Raw genomic sequence first — 16,912 nt, forward strand, 5'->3', positions numbered from 1 at the left:
TGTTAGTGATGCAACAGGACAATGACCCAAAATACACCTCCGGGCTATGTGATTATAGAGGAGAGGGATGGAGTGCTGATTCAGATAACATGGCCTCCGCAATCACCCAATTGGTTGTGGATGAGGTGGACCACAAAGTGAAGAAAAAGTAGCCAACAAGTGCTCCACACCACTGAGAACTCCTTCAAGACTATTAGAAACCATTCCAGGAGACTTCTGGTGAAGCTGAGAGCTTGCGAATGGCCTAACATCTAGTATGCACCCACTAGCTCAGTCTATTGAAAATTAGAGGCAGAACCTGCATAAGGGAAACGTGTAATACAGGATACAAGTCATAATTTCTACAAAGTGTTTTTTATTTTACGCACATGATGCTGCCCTTTCAGTACAACCACTGAGTGCCTTCATCACGCGATTAACCCAATATCTGCAGGTAAATGGCAATATTGTCCTGACTGGCTTCCTTTAATCCAATAGTCTTTTCTCTAGACTCCATGCACATAAGTGTTTGGCTCGTCGTAGCGTTCATGTGTTTTCAATGAGCAGAGAAAGCTACTTCTAGCCGCTTGGAGCGTATCTTTCCCATAAAAGGAAAGGATGGGGCGTTTTGTTTTAAATGACTTCATCTTTCTCTCAAGAGTTGGAAGGCGCTCCTGCACACCACATGGCCGACTGGTGAAGTCAAAATCTGAAGATTCAGATCACTAATGTATGGGGGACTTTATGGTGCAGTTGGCCATGGTAATCCTGTATGTGAAAGATGCCTACAGTTAGTTTGCATTCCTCTATGTATAGTTAAATTGTTTTTATTTTCTTTGTTTTATAACTAGTGTAAAAACATTTTTTTTTTTTTGTTTTACAAAAGTCATATACTTTTATGTTAGGCAAAAAGAGCAGTTCTAGTGATTTTTTTCCAACCTGGAAGGATTGTGCAGCTTTGGAACTACCGTTTTTCTCTATTATATTCACAATATAGTAATTTTGGAAGCCAGCATTTTCTCATTGGGATAGTATGACGTGTATCTTTAATCATTTGCACCGAGCATTCAGACTTTTCTGACATAAATATTTCTACCTTCAAGTATCACAAAGAAGTTGTCCGTCTGATGTCTGGGAAATTCAGGCATGACATTGGTGACAAATACATCAGCTTTGCCAGAAAGTGGATGAACTATGTGCTGACAAAATGTGAGAGTGGCCGAGGCACCAGACCAAGGTAACATATTTATGCATTTCTTTCCAAAATTGAGAGTTCTTTTTTCCAATTGTAAAGTAAAAAAAAGTGGGCAAATTGTCACCAGTTTAGAGTGTAAAATAACTGAACTGCCAGGCTTGTAGATGGCGACTGTCTCTCATGGGTGGATACTAAGCATTCTGGTATGGTTCCCAGTCACAAGGTATACTGGTTCTGCAAGACTTGGTAAGCTGTCCAGATGGGACAAGCAGTTGATGTACCTGTGGATTGGCTAGACAGCTAAAGTAAAATGTGGACATACACTGTTAGTATTCATGACAATCTGCACTTTTTATAGGTGGGCAACACAAGGATTTGACTATCTTCAAGCCATTGAGCCAGTATTTATTTCAGGCCTTCTGGAGGATGACTTTCTGGTATGTTTTGGGATTTTTTTTATTACATCTAGTGTTCTGAGACAACAATATGGTCTACGTGTTTTCTTTCCATTTCTCTTACCTAGCTCACCATCACTGACATCTTTGTGCTTCGCCTTTCCTCTTGCTGTCTTATACTTAATCATTTGGAAGCATATTATGAATTGGCAAAATAAGAAGCACTGCTTTATTTTCCATCAGTAAAGAGCAAAATTCCCTTCAGTTATTAGAAACTATTTTACAAGATTATTTTACATTTTTTGTAAGGGCAGATTCAAATGTAAAGTATGGAGACTGAAACCTAATAATTTGGTAAAGAAGCCTTCTCATAAACCTTCCATACACCTATGTGTATATATGCATGTAGTGTGGTGACAGTGCTTTATTACACTCACCGATCGCCATCTCTTCCGGGATCCAGCGCTGTTCCTGTTCTCTTTTGAGTGATGTCTCTTCAGACTCTCCAGGTTACCCTGTAAGCCTAAGGAGCATCAGAGCAAGGGTCCATAGACTTACATTGTAAAAGAGGCTTCTGGCTCACACATAAAGTGATCCCAAAAGTTTTAATTGCCGCCATTTGATTCAGAAGAGTAAAGGAGCTGGATACTGAAGAAAAGAGCGTTCGGGGAGTGTATTACCACACTGACACTACACTTAACTCAACATGCTTACTCAGCAGATGCCATGTGTGTGTGTGGGGTTCTGGAAGAAAAGTTGACGACCAAATGAGTTGGACCAACATCTATTAGGTGATCTGTTATCAGGGTTTTGATATGTAGTGTGAGAGCACCTTGATGTAGGGGCTTAGAGCCTGATTCCAGCAATATGTCACTTACTGGCCTGTACTTTGCTATTTCAATACAATCAGCTATCCTGTATTTAACAGGCATCAGCGGTAATCTGGCTATGCAAGTAAATTGACGAGGCCGCGCCCATCTAGTGTTCTGACCGGGGGTACGCATATCACATACTTGCTGTCACATGACCACCATTTCCAGCACTGACACCAGAGAATTTTCACACCAAGCAGTACGTGATGTGACGATTCACAAGCCTGCAGTCACAGAGTGCCTGCAGATTTGTAGTTTTAGATCACACAACCCCTTTAATGCTTTTTAAATGGGTTGTTTTTAGTTGGAAAGTTATCTACGCTGCATGTTGTCAAACCCACAGCGTTTCCGAAAACTGGAGCAGCGGTCAATCATCCGCTCCATTCATTCTAATGTTAGTGCCGGTGGTTACAGAGCGCAGCACTTTGCTGAGCTTTGGCATTCCCATTAGGATGAATGGAGCAGTAGTGAGGATGCTCTTCAGATCCTCGGTCCTCAGGATCGGAGGGAGCCACAGCGCTTGGACCCTCAGTGATCAGAAAGTTGTTCCCATCCCATGGATGGGGAATACCTTTCTAACTTGAGATATCTGCTTTAAAGAGTATCTAAACTTTTGGGATATTTTATGTTTAATGACCATTCTGAACAGATCGGTGGATCACCCAATTCTGAGGCCCCTACCACTTGCTAAACAGGGATCTCCTAGAAGACCACAGCTGAGGAGACAGGAGAGCATGCACACAGCGCAGAGTGGATCCAGTGAGTAGAAAGTCATAGTCCTGTCTCCTGATCTGTGCCTTTCTAAGAGGTCTTTGGAGCAATCGGTGGGGGTCTCAGGTCGCACCCTATGATGTCCCTTTTCTATATTGAGCCAACTTCAGACTCACACCAATCTGCTATTAGAATTTACGGTCCTAACACATATAACTTACTGTATATTCCAAAAGTTAAGTTGCTCTAAATGTTTAACCTCTTCACCCTCAACACCGTTTTCACCTTCCTGACCAGGCCATTTTTTCAGTTCTGACCACTGTCACTTTGAGATCATAACTTTGGAACACTTTAGTGGATCCCACTGATTCTAAGAATGTTTTTTTTTTCATGACATATTGTACTTCATGATGGTGATAATATTTCTTTGAAATGACTTGCGTTTATTTGTGCAAAAATCGGAAATTTGGCAAAAATCGTAAGCTTTGCGATTTTCAAACTTCTAATTTTTATGCCCTTTAATCAGTCATGTCACACAAAATAATGAATCAATAAATAACGTTTCCCACATGTCTACTTTACAGCAGTACAATTTTTGAAAGATAATTTTTTTGTTCGGCATTTAAAAGGGTTAAAAGTTGACCAGGATTTCTCGTTTTTACAACCTTTACAAAACCATTTTCTGTAGGGACCACCTCGCATTTGAAGTGACTTTGAGGGAAACAGAAAATACCCAAAAGTAACACCGTTTTAAAAACTGCACCTTTCAAGGAACTCAAAACCACATTCAAAAGGTTTATTAAGGCTAGTTTCACACTAGCGTTTTGAGGAGCTGCGGAGGGATGCGGACTTCCTCCGTGAAGCTCCGCCCTCGGCTGCACCTCTGCCGCTAGCTCCGCCTACTTCTGCACACGGCCTGCGTACCTATCTTTAACATTAGGTACGCAGGTCGTGCGGCTGTATGCGGATGCTTCACGGAGGAAGTCCGCAGCTTCTCAAAACGCTAGTGTGAAACTAGCCTAACCCTTCAGGTGCTTCACAGTAATTAATGGAATGTGGAAGGAAAAAAATAAACTTTACATTTTTCCTTTAGACCCAGTTTTTTTTTTTTTTTTTATCATCCCAAGGGTAATAAGCGAAAATGAACCATACAATTTCTCCTGAACATTACGATACCCCATATTTGGGGGAAAATCACTGTTTGGGCGCACGGCAGAGCTGGGAAGGAAAGGTGCGTCATTAGACTTTTTGAATGTAAAATTTGCTGAAATAATTAACGGATACCATGTCGCATATGGAGAGCCCCTGATGTGCCTAAACAGTGAAAATCCTCCACAAATGACACAATTTTGGAAACTAAATCCCTCAGGGAACTTATCTTAATGTTTATTGAGCATCTTGAACCCACAGGTTCATCACAGAAGTTTAGAACGTTGAGCTGTGAAAATAAATAAATAAATCACATTTTCACACACACATATTTTTTAGCTCAAAATTTTGTGTTTTCACAAGGGTAACGGGAGAAAATGGACCTGAAAATATGTTCTACAATTTCTCCTGAGTTCCCGATTCCCCCATATGTAGTTGAAAACTACTTTAGAGGCACAGTACAAAGCTCAGAAGGGAAGTAGTGCCATATAACAGTGCAGAGTTTGCTGTATTGGTTTAAGGGTGCCATGTCATATTGGCAGAGCCCATGAGGTGCCAGAATAGCAGAACTCCCTCACCCCCATAAGGGACCCCATTTTACAAACTAAACCTTTCAACTAATTCATCTAGAGCTGCAATGATCACATTGACACCACAGGTGTGTCACAGAATTGTATACCATTGGGCAGTGAAGAAAAAAAATACATTTTTAACACCAAAATTGTTGGCCCCACATTTATACATTTTAATACCCCATATGTTGCGCTGCAGTACTGCTTAGCCATACGGAGAGACTCTGGAGGGATGGAGAGCTATTTGCCTACTAGAGCACAGATTTTCCTAGCATAGTTTGCGGACTCCATGTACAGATCAGGGCTGTGGAGTCGGTAAGCCACAGTTGCGACTCCGACTCCTGGATTTTATCAGGTTCCGACTCCGGCTCCGACTCCGGCTCCGACTCCGGCTCCGACTCCGTCTCCTTCATAAATGGCCAACTCGTAACAATAAATTTACTGTTGTCAAATATTAACATCGTGCTTATTCAGTTTCTCACCATCATATAAGTAATCAGACCACTTAGAGCAAAAACTATATTTATTAGAATACAATTAGAATATAGCAAATAACTTTTATAAACACTTGTAAGTAAATATGCAATAAACACTGTTATGCAGTTAATAAGAAGAAATCCATACACTGTCAGACATAATGTTTTCTATCTTGAGTGATGGTGAAATGTTCAAATACAGCTGATTTAATGTGACGCTTCTTTGACATTCTCAGGTTTTTAATTCTGCATTCACAATCCAAATGACAATTGTTTTTCCTAAAAACAATTGTACAAAATTATTGCCAGGTCGTACAACTGATATAGTGGTCAGTAATACTGTTATTCCTCATGTACTCACAGTTAACTGATGCAAATTTTGTTGAAAGGATAATACTTCTTACAGTCTTCCTCTTCTGAGTAGCAGCTGTGAGATGCTTGGAAGACGCACACCAAACATCTAGTCTAGAGGAGGAGTTTTACTACTAAGAATTTGCAACACCTTTTCAGTTTCATACATTGTAAGTAGGGGGGTTGGGGCAGCATGAGGTTAACCAAGTATAAGATTAGATAAGGGCAGTGGAGAACAGTGACACACAAGAAGTAAGAAATGTCTCTATCTCCAGCAGAACTGCTTATCACTGTTGTTCATAGTTTGATAGAACATATATATTTGAGTAACATTTATAAAATTCACATGAAAGTTCATTTATGAAATATTAATACATTTTTTTTAAAGTCGGAGTCGGTACATTTCTACCGACTCCGACTCCAACCAAAACTAACTCCGACTCCACGACTCCGACTCCACAGCCCTGATACAGATTCCCCAAGTGCTATAAAAGCAGAGTCTCCCTCAAGTGACCCTAGTTTGGAAGTTATGCCCCATTTTGGGAATTTATCTACAGATTTAGTGACGATTTTGACTCCATGGGTGTTTTCCAGAAACAGGCAGCAGTGGATGTTGCTGAATGAAAATTGCAAACTGCCATTGTAGTGACCAGTACGGTATACCCAGCTTGGGCTTCTGGAGGCACGCACCTGTGACTTAGACTCTCATCATTACAGAAAAGCCAAACATGTGAGCTCTATACGTAGTTTCGACACGCTGTGGTTCAGAAGGGATGGAAGCATTTGGATTTGGGAATGCATAATTTGCTGAATTTCTTTTGAGGGGCGAGGAGCCATTTTGCTTTTCCAGAAAGGTGGAAGCCCCCTATATTTCCGTTAACAGGTGACAGACCTGAGTGGGGACTTGCTTTTTTTGTGGATTGAGGTGAAGATTTTATTGGTAACATTTTACGTAACATTTTACGTAACATTTATGAAAACATTTATCCAGAACTCTACACTGGGCACTTCCAGCACTTTAGGGTTTCCAGCTAAATCTCTGAATGACGTGATTGCAGAACCGTACATGTACTTATCTTTGCGGGAACGCAGCTCCCCCTGTGCAGTGTATGTACAGCGCATGTCGGGAAGGAGTTAATAAAGCTTATGCCTAGGACCAAGCACTGTGGTTTCTGTATGGACTGCAGCCTGAGGATGGCTGAGAACTTCAAGCATCTCCTTACCATTGTTAAAGGCATAGTGGGAGATGTAGATTAATGCGATGCAATTGTATATGGGGCTGACTTGACACTGCAATTGATTGCTGTACTAAACTTGGCAATGTATGCATGTACTGATAGAGGTTCTAGTGAGGTATTGGTATACTGACGGTGGTTGTGGTATTGATGGTGGTTCTGGTGATGTATTACTATAGTGACAGTGGTTCTGGTGATTTACTGTACAGACAGAGGTTCTGGTCATGTATTACTGCCCTGCGGAGGTTCTGATGATGTATTACTGTACCGACGGTGGTTCTGCTGATGTATCGCTGTACAAACAGTGGTGTTCTGGTGATGGATGTGGTCATGTAAATGTAATCTTTAATTTATCAGACTTAATATAAAAGCATTATATGGTCAAAGTTCTGGACTTAAAGTATAGCTGCCTGTAGGTCTGCCAGCTCAACAAAAAATTGACTAAAGCTCCCATGCACTATAGACAGCTGTCCGATCGATCACTCAGCCGGCAGCGATCTTGCTTGACTCTCCTATGTACACGACTTTTTATATATCTGCAAATGCCTAGAGTTTTTCAGACAGAAGACTCTTCATAGTCGTCATTTTGTTCTGAATTAACTTGTGGTGTTCTCCTTTTGTTTTTTTAGACATCTTTTAGCCAACAGTTTGTTTTGTTCTTATTTTTTTAATAAACCAGTAAGCGGCTTCCAAGCTAATATAATGGTCTGGTCGCTTCTTTTAGCCACTTCATGTCTTAGGAAACCTGAAATGGTTAAAAAAAAAAAACCCTCAAAGGACTGAACATATGAACAGTGAGTCGTCTTTCAGTGTATGAGTTAATTGTTTTTAGCATATATTTAGCACTTTTTAAGGTGGTTTACAGAGTGGATCTGCCTGAAAAAGCTGTGTGCCCATGCCATTAGTCTGACTGATCAGAAGGGGTCGCACCACTTAGTGTCTAGGGCAGCTTTAATGCCAAATGCAGCCTTACACCCCGTGTTTTATTAGCAGGAGATAATCACTAGAGGACACCAACCACGCCACCCGCACTTATTAGCAGCTTTCTGTCAATATACATTGTACACAGAAAGCTGCCGATCAGGGGTGTAGGTGGATCTGTACACAGCTAAGCTGCTCAGCTCTGCTAGACGTGCAACAGAGAACTATTTCTGTCATAACTACTCCATCCAGTAAACTAAGCAATACATCTCTAGAACTGGGGTCTCTGTTCCTACATCATGCTGCTCCCTGATTACAAAGCAAAAACCTGCTGACTGATTCCATTTTAAAGGTATATAGTTTAGCCACAGTCCCATGACTGTGAACTATCTATCATAGTGGAGGAGATTTATCAAAATTGGTGCAAGGAATAGACTCATAGAATGGTAGAGTTGGAAGGGACCTCCAGGGTCATCTGGTCTAACCCCCTGCTCAAAGCAGGATTCACTAAACTATCTCAGACAGAGTTCTTTCCAGCCTCTGTTTGAAGACTTCGATTTAAGGAGAACTCGCCACCTCTTGTGGCAGCCTGTTCCACTCTTTGATCATTCTCGCTTTCAAAAAGTTTTTATCTAATTTGTATCTTCTCCTTTTCATTTTCATCCCATTGCTTCTCATGTTTCCATGAGCAAATGAGAATAAGGATGATCCCTCTACACTGTGACAGCCCTTCATTGTCTCCTCTCAGTCTTTTTTGCAAGCTAAACATTCTCAGATCCTTTAACCGTTCCTCATAGGACATACTTTGCAGACCGCTCACCATTCTGGTCGCTCTTCTCTGAACTTGCTCCAGTTTGTTCATGTCTTTTTTTAAATGTGGTGCTCAAAACTGGACACACTATTCCAGATTAGGTCTGTGAAGAACACAGATGTTGTCGACAGCGGCTAACAAATATAAAGTTCTTATTCTCCAAATATCCTTTGTAAGGTGAAAATGGCATTGTGTTAGTTTGCTATGGGGTAATTGGGGAAACTACGCCATTTATACTTAAACTAGATGGTGGCCCGATTCTAACGCATCAGGTATTCTAGAATATGCATATCCACGTAGTATATTGCCCAGTCATGTAGTATATTGCCTAGCGACGTAGTATATTGCCCAGCGGCGTAGTATATTGCCCAGCGACATAGTGTACAGCACAGAGCCACGTAGTATATTGCCCAGTCACGTACTATATTGCCCAGCTGCGTAGTATATTGCCCAGCTGCGTAGTATATTGCCCAGCCACGTAGTATATTGCACAGCCCACGTAGTATATTGCACAGCCCACGTAGTATATTGCCCAGCCCACGGAGTATATTGCACAGCCCACGGAGTATATTGCCCAGTCACGTTGTATATTGCCCAGTCACGTAGTATATTGCACAGCCCACGTAGTATATTGCACAGCCCACGTAGTATATTGCACAGCCCACGTAGTATATTGCCCAGCCCATGGAGTATATTGCACAGCCCACGGAGTATATTGCCCAGTCACGTTGTATATTGCCCAGCCACGTAGTATATTGCACAGCCCACGTAGTATATTGCCCAGCGACGTAGTATACAGCACAGAGCATATTGCCCAGCCACGTAGTATATTGCCCAGTTACGTAGTATATTGCCCAGTGACGTACAGCACAGAGCCACGTAGTATATTGCCCAGTGGCGTAGTATACAGCACAGAGCCACGTAGTATATTGCCCAGCCACGTAGTATATTGCCCAGCCACGTAGTATATTGCCCAGCCACATAGTATATTGCCCAGTCACGTAGTATATTGCCCAGTCACGTAATATATTGCCCAGCCATGTAGTATATTGCCCAGCCACGTAGTATATTGCCCAGCGACGTAGTATACAGCACAGAGCATATTGCCCAGTGACGTAGTATATTGCCCAGCGACGTAGTATATTGCCCAGCCACGTATGTCACAGGTTAAAAAATAAAAAATAAACATACTGGCCTTCAGATCCGAGGGCCCCTTGTAGTTCAGTCGCTTCTGGTCCCAGGGTGTGATGACGTCGCAGTCACATGATCGTGACATCATGGCAGGTCCTTCTAGCGCAGGCGCGCAGGACCTGTGATGTCGCGGTCACATGACCGTGACGTCATGGAAGGTCCTTGGCGCGCAGGACCTGTGATGACGTCGCGGTCATATGACCGTGACGTCATGGAAGGTCCTTGTCGCATACCATCTTTAGCACCGGAGGAGCGGGAAAGGCGGTAAAGAGTATATGATGATTTTTTAATTTTTTAAATTATTTTTAACATTAGATGTTTTTACTATTGACGCTGCATAGGCAGCATCAATAGTAAAAACTTGGTCACACAGGGTTAATAGCGGCGGTAACGGAGTGAGTTACCCACAGCATAACGCGGTCCGTTATCGTTGACATTAACCCTGTGTGAGCGGTGACTGCGGGGAGTATGGAGCGGGCGCTGAGTGCAGGGGAGTAGGGAGGAACTAATCGGACTGTGGCCGTCGCTGACTGGTCGTGGCAGCCATGACAGGCAGCTGGCGAGACCAATCAGCGACTTGGATTCCATGACAGACAGAGGCCACGACCAATGAATATCCGTGACAGACAGAAAGACAGACAGACAGAAGTGACCCTTAGACAATTATATAGTAGATGATGGGTCCAGTATGACAACACAGCTTTTTTAATATGTTAGGCCACTGATGGTTGAATTTAGCATAAATTAACACTGTTACTGATCATTTATTTGTCATTATGGTTATATGTCGGCATTCTGATCTCAGCAATTTCTATAGGCTTTTTATTGCATGCGCCAGTGATGTATTTCCTGCAGTATGTTTTCTTTTATTACGTATGTCGATGTTGGAATGACTAGACTTTCTGGTTTCTTTAGAGTTTGCAAGCACTTATGAATGAATGCATTGGCCACGTTATTGGAAAACCTCATAGTCCTGTCACCGGCTTATACCTTGGTAAGTTTTTTTTTTGCTCTTTAAGCGGAAAACAAATTTCAATACTGGTGCACAGGTGTCATATCCGTACAGAAACAGTCCACCGCTGCACCATAGACCTTACAGTGGGCTCCGTGGTGTTCCCCTGAAGTGTCGCTCTTGGTAAGGGGAATCATAGCGCTGCACAGAGCCATCTTTCACATCGAAAAGCTAGAATATGCATTGGCGGTGGCGGCAGGACACATGTGGGCGTGCTGTAGCGTAAGATCTGCATGGCTTGCACCTGTAACACTGTATGAGAAGATGACGAGCGCTGAGCCTTTCTCCTGAGAACACAAGTGAATGGCAGATTGTTGTGATATTCGGGTTTCCATGGCACTGACACAAAGACGAGTTTTACTATAACGACGTCTTTCATTCTGTGTGATATATTCGGGCACAGCTGGATCTCTGGAAATGATTTTTCGCAATAAATATTTTGCAAAGTGTAATTAACCCTTTAAGGTACCGGGAATATTTTTAGTTTTTGCACTTTTTTTTTTTTCTTGTTCTTCCGAGAGCCATAACTTTTTTTTTTTTTTTTCTTCTGTCAACATAGACTATGAGGGCTTGTTTTTCTACAGGACAAGCTGTAGTTTTGAATGACACCATTTATTTTACCATGTAATTTTCTGAAGAGCTGGAAAAAAAATGCAATTAGTATGAAGTTATGAAAAAAAAAATGCAATTAGTATGAAGCTATTGAAAAAAAAAATGCAATTCTGGCAATTCTGCCTTTGATTTTGGTGTTTTGTATTTACGGCATTTGTTTGGTAAAAATAACCTGGCCAACATGATTATCCAAGTAAGTGCGAGTACGGTGATACCAAAACTTGCATCAATTTTATTTTCTCTGTTTTAAGTGATAAAATTAAAATTCATCTTTGCGTCACCATTTTCTGAGATCCCTAAAGTTTTGATTTGCTGTTGATTTGAGCTGAGTAGTGAAATCGTGTTTTGGTTTTTTTTTTTGCTTGGTAAGCTGGCATTTTTAGGAGGATGAGCTGACAAAGTGCAATTCCAGTATTTTTTTATTTTAATTTTTTTTTACATTGTCTACTGTTTTGTTAATTCTATAATTTGATGGCTCAGACTTAAGGACCTTGCAGTACTATATTGTTTTCCTTTATTTTTAAGAGGAGAAATGGGGGGTGATTTTAATTTATTTTACACTTTTGCATTTTTTTTTTTACATTATTTTTTTTAAGTTTCCCTGGTGGACTTGGTTCTACTATATACTGCAGTACCCTAGTACTGGCTAAGCATCATGAGATTACCAAGATGTCAGTGACTATTCCCTATCTTGTTGTACTAGTGTATAATTCTTAGTAAATGATCATCTTTTATTTTGCCAGATTTGTATCATTTACCAGCTCTTTTCTTGACCTTCGTTACTCTTCTGTTGCCTTGTTTTTAGTTACACATCGCAATAGTCCAAGACCTGTAAAGGTGCCTAGATGTCACAGTGATCCACCCAATCCACATCTGAACACTCCTGCACCAGAAGGCTTCAGGTACCTAATATATTGAAATAATGTATGTACAAGTTACAGTAGGATTGTCTTGGAATACCCGAAAACTGTATTCCAACGGCAAGAACAACGGAGTCATTCACTTGATGGAGTGATAGTGTGGCCCTTGTCTCGGCATGTTTTTCAAGCCTTGTTTTTGTTCATGTTTGGGATAAATGACGAATACTGCCAGGATAGAGGCGAAAGTGTCCACAGATACTCCGTCAGCTTCATTCAAGTGTAAACTCTGTATTTAAGGGATTTCGACAAATCCCAACGTAGTGCTCGGCAGAGAACAATGTATTAATGTGAACGTAACCAAAAATGTATGTAAGCAAAAAAGTGGAAATGTGCTGCCAGCAGAGCCAGTGATGTCCAGATAAATATCCAGATAAATGTCCAGATAATATTTGTTCCAGGACAACACCTTTTCAGGACGCTATGTTCTCGGGATCGGGTGGTCCAGGATGTTACTGCCTTTCTGCTGGCAGCATATCTTACTCCAGTTTGTGTTTACATACTAAGGAGTCTAACAGCGGGAGAGCATTCTACGCCTGTCCAGTACGGAAGTAGGTAGCAGCACGTATAATACGCTGCACTACAAAGGATTGTATGTTCAATTCTTTCTTGTGGGAATAACACATTGTAAAAAAAACTAAAATTACATATATAATGAATTCCTCTTCTACTAATAAAATATGGTTTATCTTGAAAAAAATATTACTCCTTTTAACAGACATTTTGAGAATGTATAAGGGTATGTGCACACGTAGAATTGACCTCTGCAAATTTTTCCGCAGCGGATTTTAGGAATCCGCAGGTAAAAGGCAATGCATTTAACCTGCTGATTTACCACGGATTCCACTGCGGTTTTACACCTGCGGCTTCCTATTTTGAAGCAGGTGTAAACCGCAGCGGAATCCGCACAAACAATTGACATGCTGTGGAATGTAACCCGCGCGGTTTTTTTCCCGCTGCATGGGCACTGCGGATTGCGGTTTCCATAGGTTTACATTGTACTGTAAACGCATGAAAAGTTGCTGCGGACCCGCAGCTGCAGATCTGCAGCAAAATCCACAATGTGTGCACATAGCCTTTAAAAGTGATTTTCTTCTGCAAAGGTATGAACATTAAAAAATAAATCTACTTGGGTTTATTGACCCACAACAAATATCATGTCAATTATACTGTACAATGAATGCTGTAATAGAAAACAATCCCAAATATTTTTGTTTATCCTTCCTACCAAAACCTGGTATAAAAAGTGAGCAAAAGGTTTTATGGACTAGAAAATGACACCAATGAAAATACATTTTATCATGCAAAAAATGCTAAAAATATAAATCTTCTACTGTAGCTCCCAGTAGTGGCGACCGAAAAACTTTTTTTTTAACCAATGTGTAACGGGGTCTACCAATCTGGGGTACCTCTTTCAGTACCACCCCGTGTTTCCGGAGGTCCACTCTGCTTTGACTGGAGTCTGAATGAAGGACGCTTGCTGGAATTGCTTGGTTACATGGGCGCGTATAAAAGATCACTGCGTCTCCACGTATTTCCAGTCTGACAACACTTTACTCACAGGACACAGAATATATATCACACAGATGCAGAGGGCAGGCCAAAAGAAAAGCGGCAGGCCAGACATACAATAGCCGGAGCCTGCCGATATTTACTGTGGGAATTACAAAGGTGGGGGGGGGGGGGGCGGACAAAAGGGGAATATCGTGTCCCCTCTGCCCAGGGGCGCAGCCTGTGGGCTGATGCATTAGGGACATGCATCTAACATGGAACCTATTATACATACATATAACTGCACAACATATTCTGGGTGCTGAGTGGTTCCGTAACACAATGTATTTGTTTTTTTTTTTGTTTGTTTGTTTTTTTAAATAAAATTATATCAATTTGGTATGGCCATATTAGTACTAACCCACAAAATGAAGATTTTATTAATGCAGCATTGTGTAGCCTTTAAAATAAAAAAATAAAAAGCAATGGCTATTCTTTTTTTATGTTCTTTCCATTGAAGAATTACTAAGTTACAAAAAACGGTCCTCATGTGTGTACTGCGAAGGAAAAATAAAAATGCTTAAGGGGTTGTCAAAGTTTCACGAAAGTCTGTGGTCACTCATTGTGACTGCAGACTCGTCAATCCTCTAAAATTGTGCTATGATCAGACCATGTTCCTGCATGGTCAGACTCGACCATTACACAGTACATAGCAGGGGCACATTTATAAGATTATAAAGACCTACTGACAGGGAATTTAGATTGTGAGCCCCATCGGGGACAGTGATGATAATGTGTGCAAAACTGTAAAGCGCTGCGGAATATGTTAGCGCTATATAAAAAGAAAGATTTATTATTATACTTTTTTTTTTTTTTGCACATTCAATGGTGGAACTTAATAATAATAATAATAATAATAATTATAATATTATGATTTATTTATATAGCACCATTGATTCCATGGTGCTGTACATGAGAAGGGGTTACATACAAATTATAGATATCACTTACAGTAAGCAAACTAACATTAACGGACTGATACAGAGGGGCGAGGACCCTGCCCTTGCAGGCTTACATTCTACAGGATGGTGGGGATGGAGACAATAGGTTGAGGGTTGCAGGAGCTCCGGTGTTGGTGAGACTGTAGCTCCGGTAGTGATGAGGAGGCAGTGGGGTCAGTGCAGGCTGTAGGCTTTCCTGAAGAGGTGGGTTTTCAGGTTCCGTCTGAAGGATCCGAATGTGGTTGATAGTCGGATGTGTTGCGGCACAGAATTCCAGAGGATGGGGGATATTCGGGAGAAGTCTTGGAGGCGGTTGGGTGAGGAGCGAATAAGCGTGGAGGAGAGGAGGAGGTCTTGGGAGGACCAGAGATTGCGTGAGGGAAGATATCGGGAGATTAGTTCAGAGATATATGGAGGAGACAGGTTATGGATGGCTTTGTAGGTCAGTGTTAGTAATTTGAACTGGATAAGCTGAGGGAGTGGGAGCCATTGAAGAGATTTGCAGAGTGGGAAGCGGATTATTCCAAGCTCTATTGGTTAAAGTGTACTTCGTTTGTGGGACGGACAGCCCCTTTAAACTAAATAATTTGTTGCTGTGATTATTCTAATGGATTGCTTGCCTGCCTAGGCACTAGGTTTCTGCCCCACTGCAGCCAAATAAGTGTTTTACCAGACTAATTTAGGTTGGGTTCACGGCACCTACTCCTGTCTGTCCAGTGTGTCATCTGGAGCTTGTCTGAAGAATGCTTTTCAGACATGCCTCTTACCCAATGCCCATAGACTTACATGACACCATCAGGGATTAAATATTGGCTGTATTTGACATCAGTGTATATTTTTGTGTGGTTCTTAAACTTCTTTGGTATTCTGAGAACAATGAAAGAAGCAGACTGTCAAAATCCATTCTGGTAAAGACAGGAATATCTTTTGCCGGTCACATTCTGACATTTTCAGTGTTTGTACACAGTGGTTTTAATGCTGAATATGTTCCCTCTCTTTCTTGCAGAGGCTCAAGCGTCCCGGAGAATGACAGACTATCCTCCATAGCATCAGAGTTGCAATTTAGATCCCTTAGTCGACATTCAAGCCCAACAGAGGAGAGAGACGGTAGCTCATACCTCACTACTAGTTTCAGCTTTCTTCTCAACCCTAATGTTATCATGTTTTTCATGTATTCCACGCCGATCACTTTCAGTTACTGATTTAAAATAGTTTTATTTGATTTCATCTTCATTTACCTGTTATTACTAGTGGATTAATTGGCAATTTATAAAATACAGGAGCCAGTAATGAACCAAAATCCTTGTATAAAAGATAGCCACATATTAACACAACATTGTTTAATGTATTTAGAGCCTACTTATCCGAAGGCAGAACAAGGAGCTTCTACAAGACGAAGTTGGGAGCTTCAGAATCTAATCAGTCAGACTCGAGGTAAAGCTGGCCGTTCACTACAGTATCCACGGGCTCCATCAATTAGCAAGCAAGAGTAGACACCACGTGCCTCATAGGACGTCAGGAATACACTCAATGTATCGTAGTAGAAAAGCTTGGGCCCTCTGCCACAGTAGTAAAGCCTCCTCTGAACCAGTACTGGTCTTGCGCATTGCTGATGAGTTGTGCGAAACATTTAAAATAAATTCTGTCTGTGCGCACCAACATGTTATACAATGCCCCAACTCATAGGCTTATTGGTAGATTTTTTTTTTTGGTTGGTTTTAATGTCTCATTAGCTAGGTAATTTAAATGAATGAGAATTTTCTAGTTAATAAAATTGGGCGAGAATTACCCCCTAGACTTTGGTATAGATTTAATTTCTTTTAACAGACATTGCAGCCAGGCACCGTCCCATGGATGCTGTTCAGAAATCAATCATGGTATTCGAGGATCAAAGATATCGACAAATGAGGAAGAAAAACATAATAGGACAAGTCTGTGACACTCCAAAATCCTATGATAACTTTATGCACGTTGGGCTGAGGAAGGTGACCTTTAAATGGCAGAGGGGTAACAAAATCGGT

The 16,912-nt window shown here is 41.2% G+C and overlaps 1 protein-coding gene across 2 annotated transcripts in view; it reads left to right on the plus strand.

Annotated features, from left to right (window-relative positions):
* MAP3K4 (mitogen-activated protein kinase kinase kinase 4) overlaps positions 1–16,912 on the plus strand; it is a 115,913-nt gene that overhangs the window by 79,196 nt on the left and 19,805 nt on the right. For both annotated transcript variants that reach the window (XM_069769521.1, XM_069769522.1), the window contains exons 13-19: positions 1,083–1,216; positions 1,533–1,611; positions 10,774–10,852; positions 12,288–12,384; positions 15,898–15,998; positions 16,245–16,325; positions 16,719–16,910. In XM_069769521.1, the coding sequence (XP_069625622.1) occupies positions 1,083–1,216; positions 1,533–1,611; positions 10,774–10,852; positions 12,288–12,384; positions 15,898–15,998; positions 16,245–16,325; positions 16,719–16,910 (763 nt within the window). The remainder of the gene's footprint in view (positions 1–1,082; positions 1,217–1,532; positions 1,612–10,773; positions 10,853–12,287; positions 12,385–15,897; positions 15,999–16,244; positions 16,326–16,718; positions 16,911–16,912) is intronic.

This window comes from Ranitomeya imitator, chromosome 5 (genome assembly GCF_032444005.1).
Source record: "Ranitomeya imitator isolate aRanImi1 chromosome 5, aRanImi1.pri, whole genome shotgun sequence".
NCBI lineage: Eukaryota > Metazoa > Chordata > Amphibia > Anura > Dendrobatidae > Ranitomeya > Ranitomeya imitator.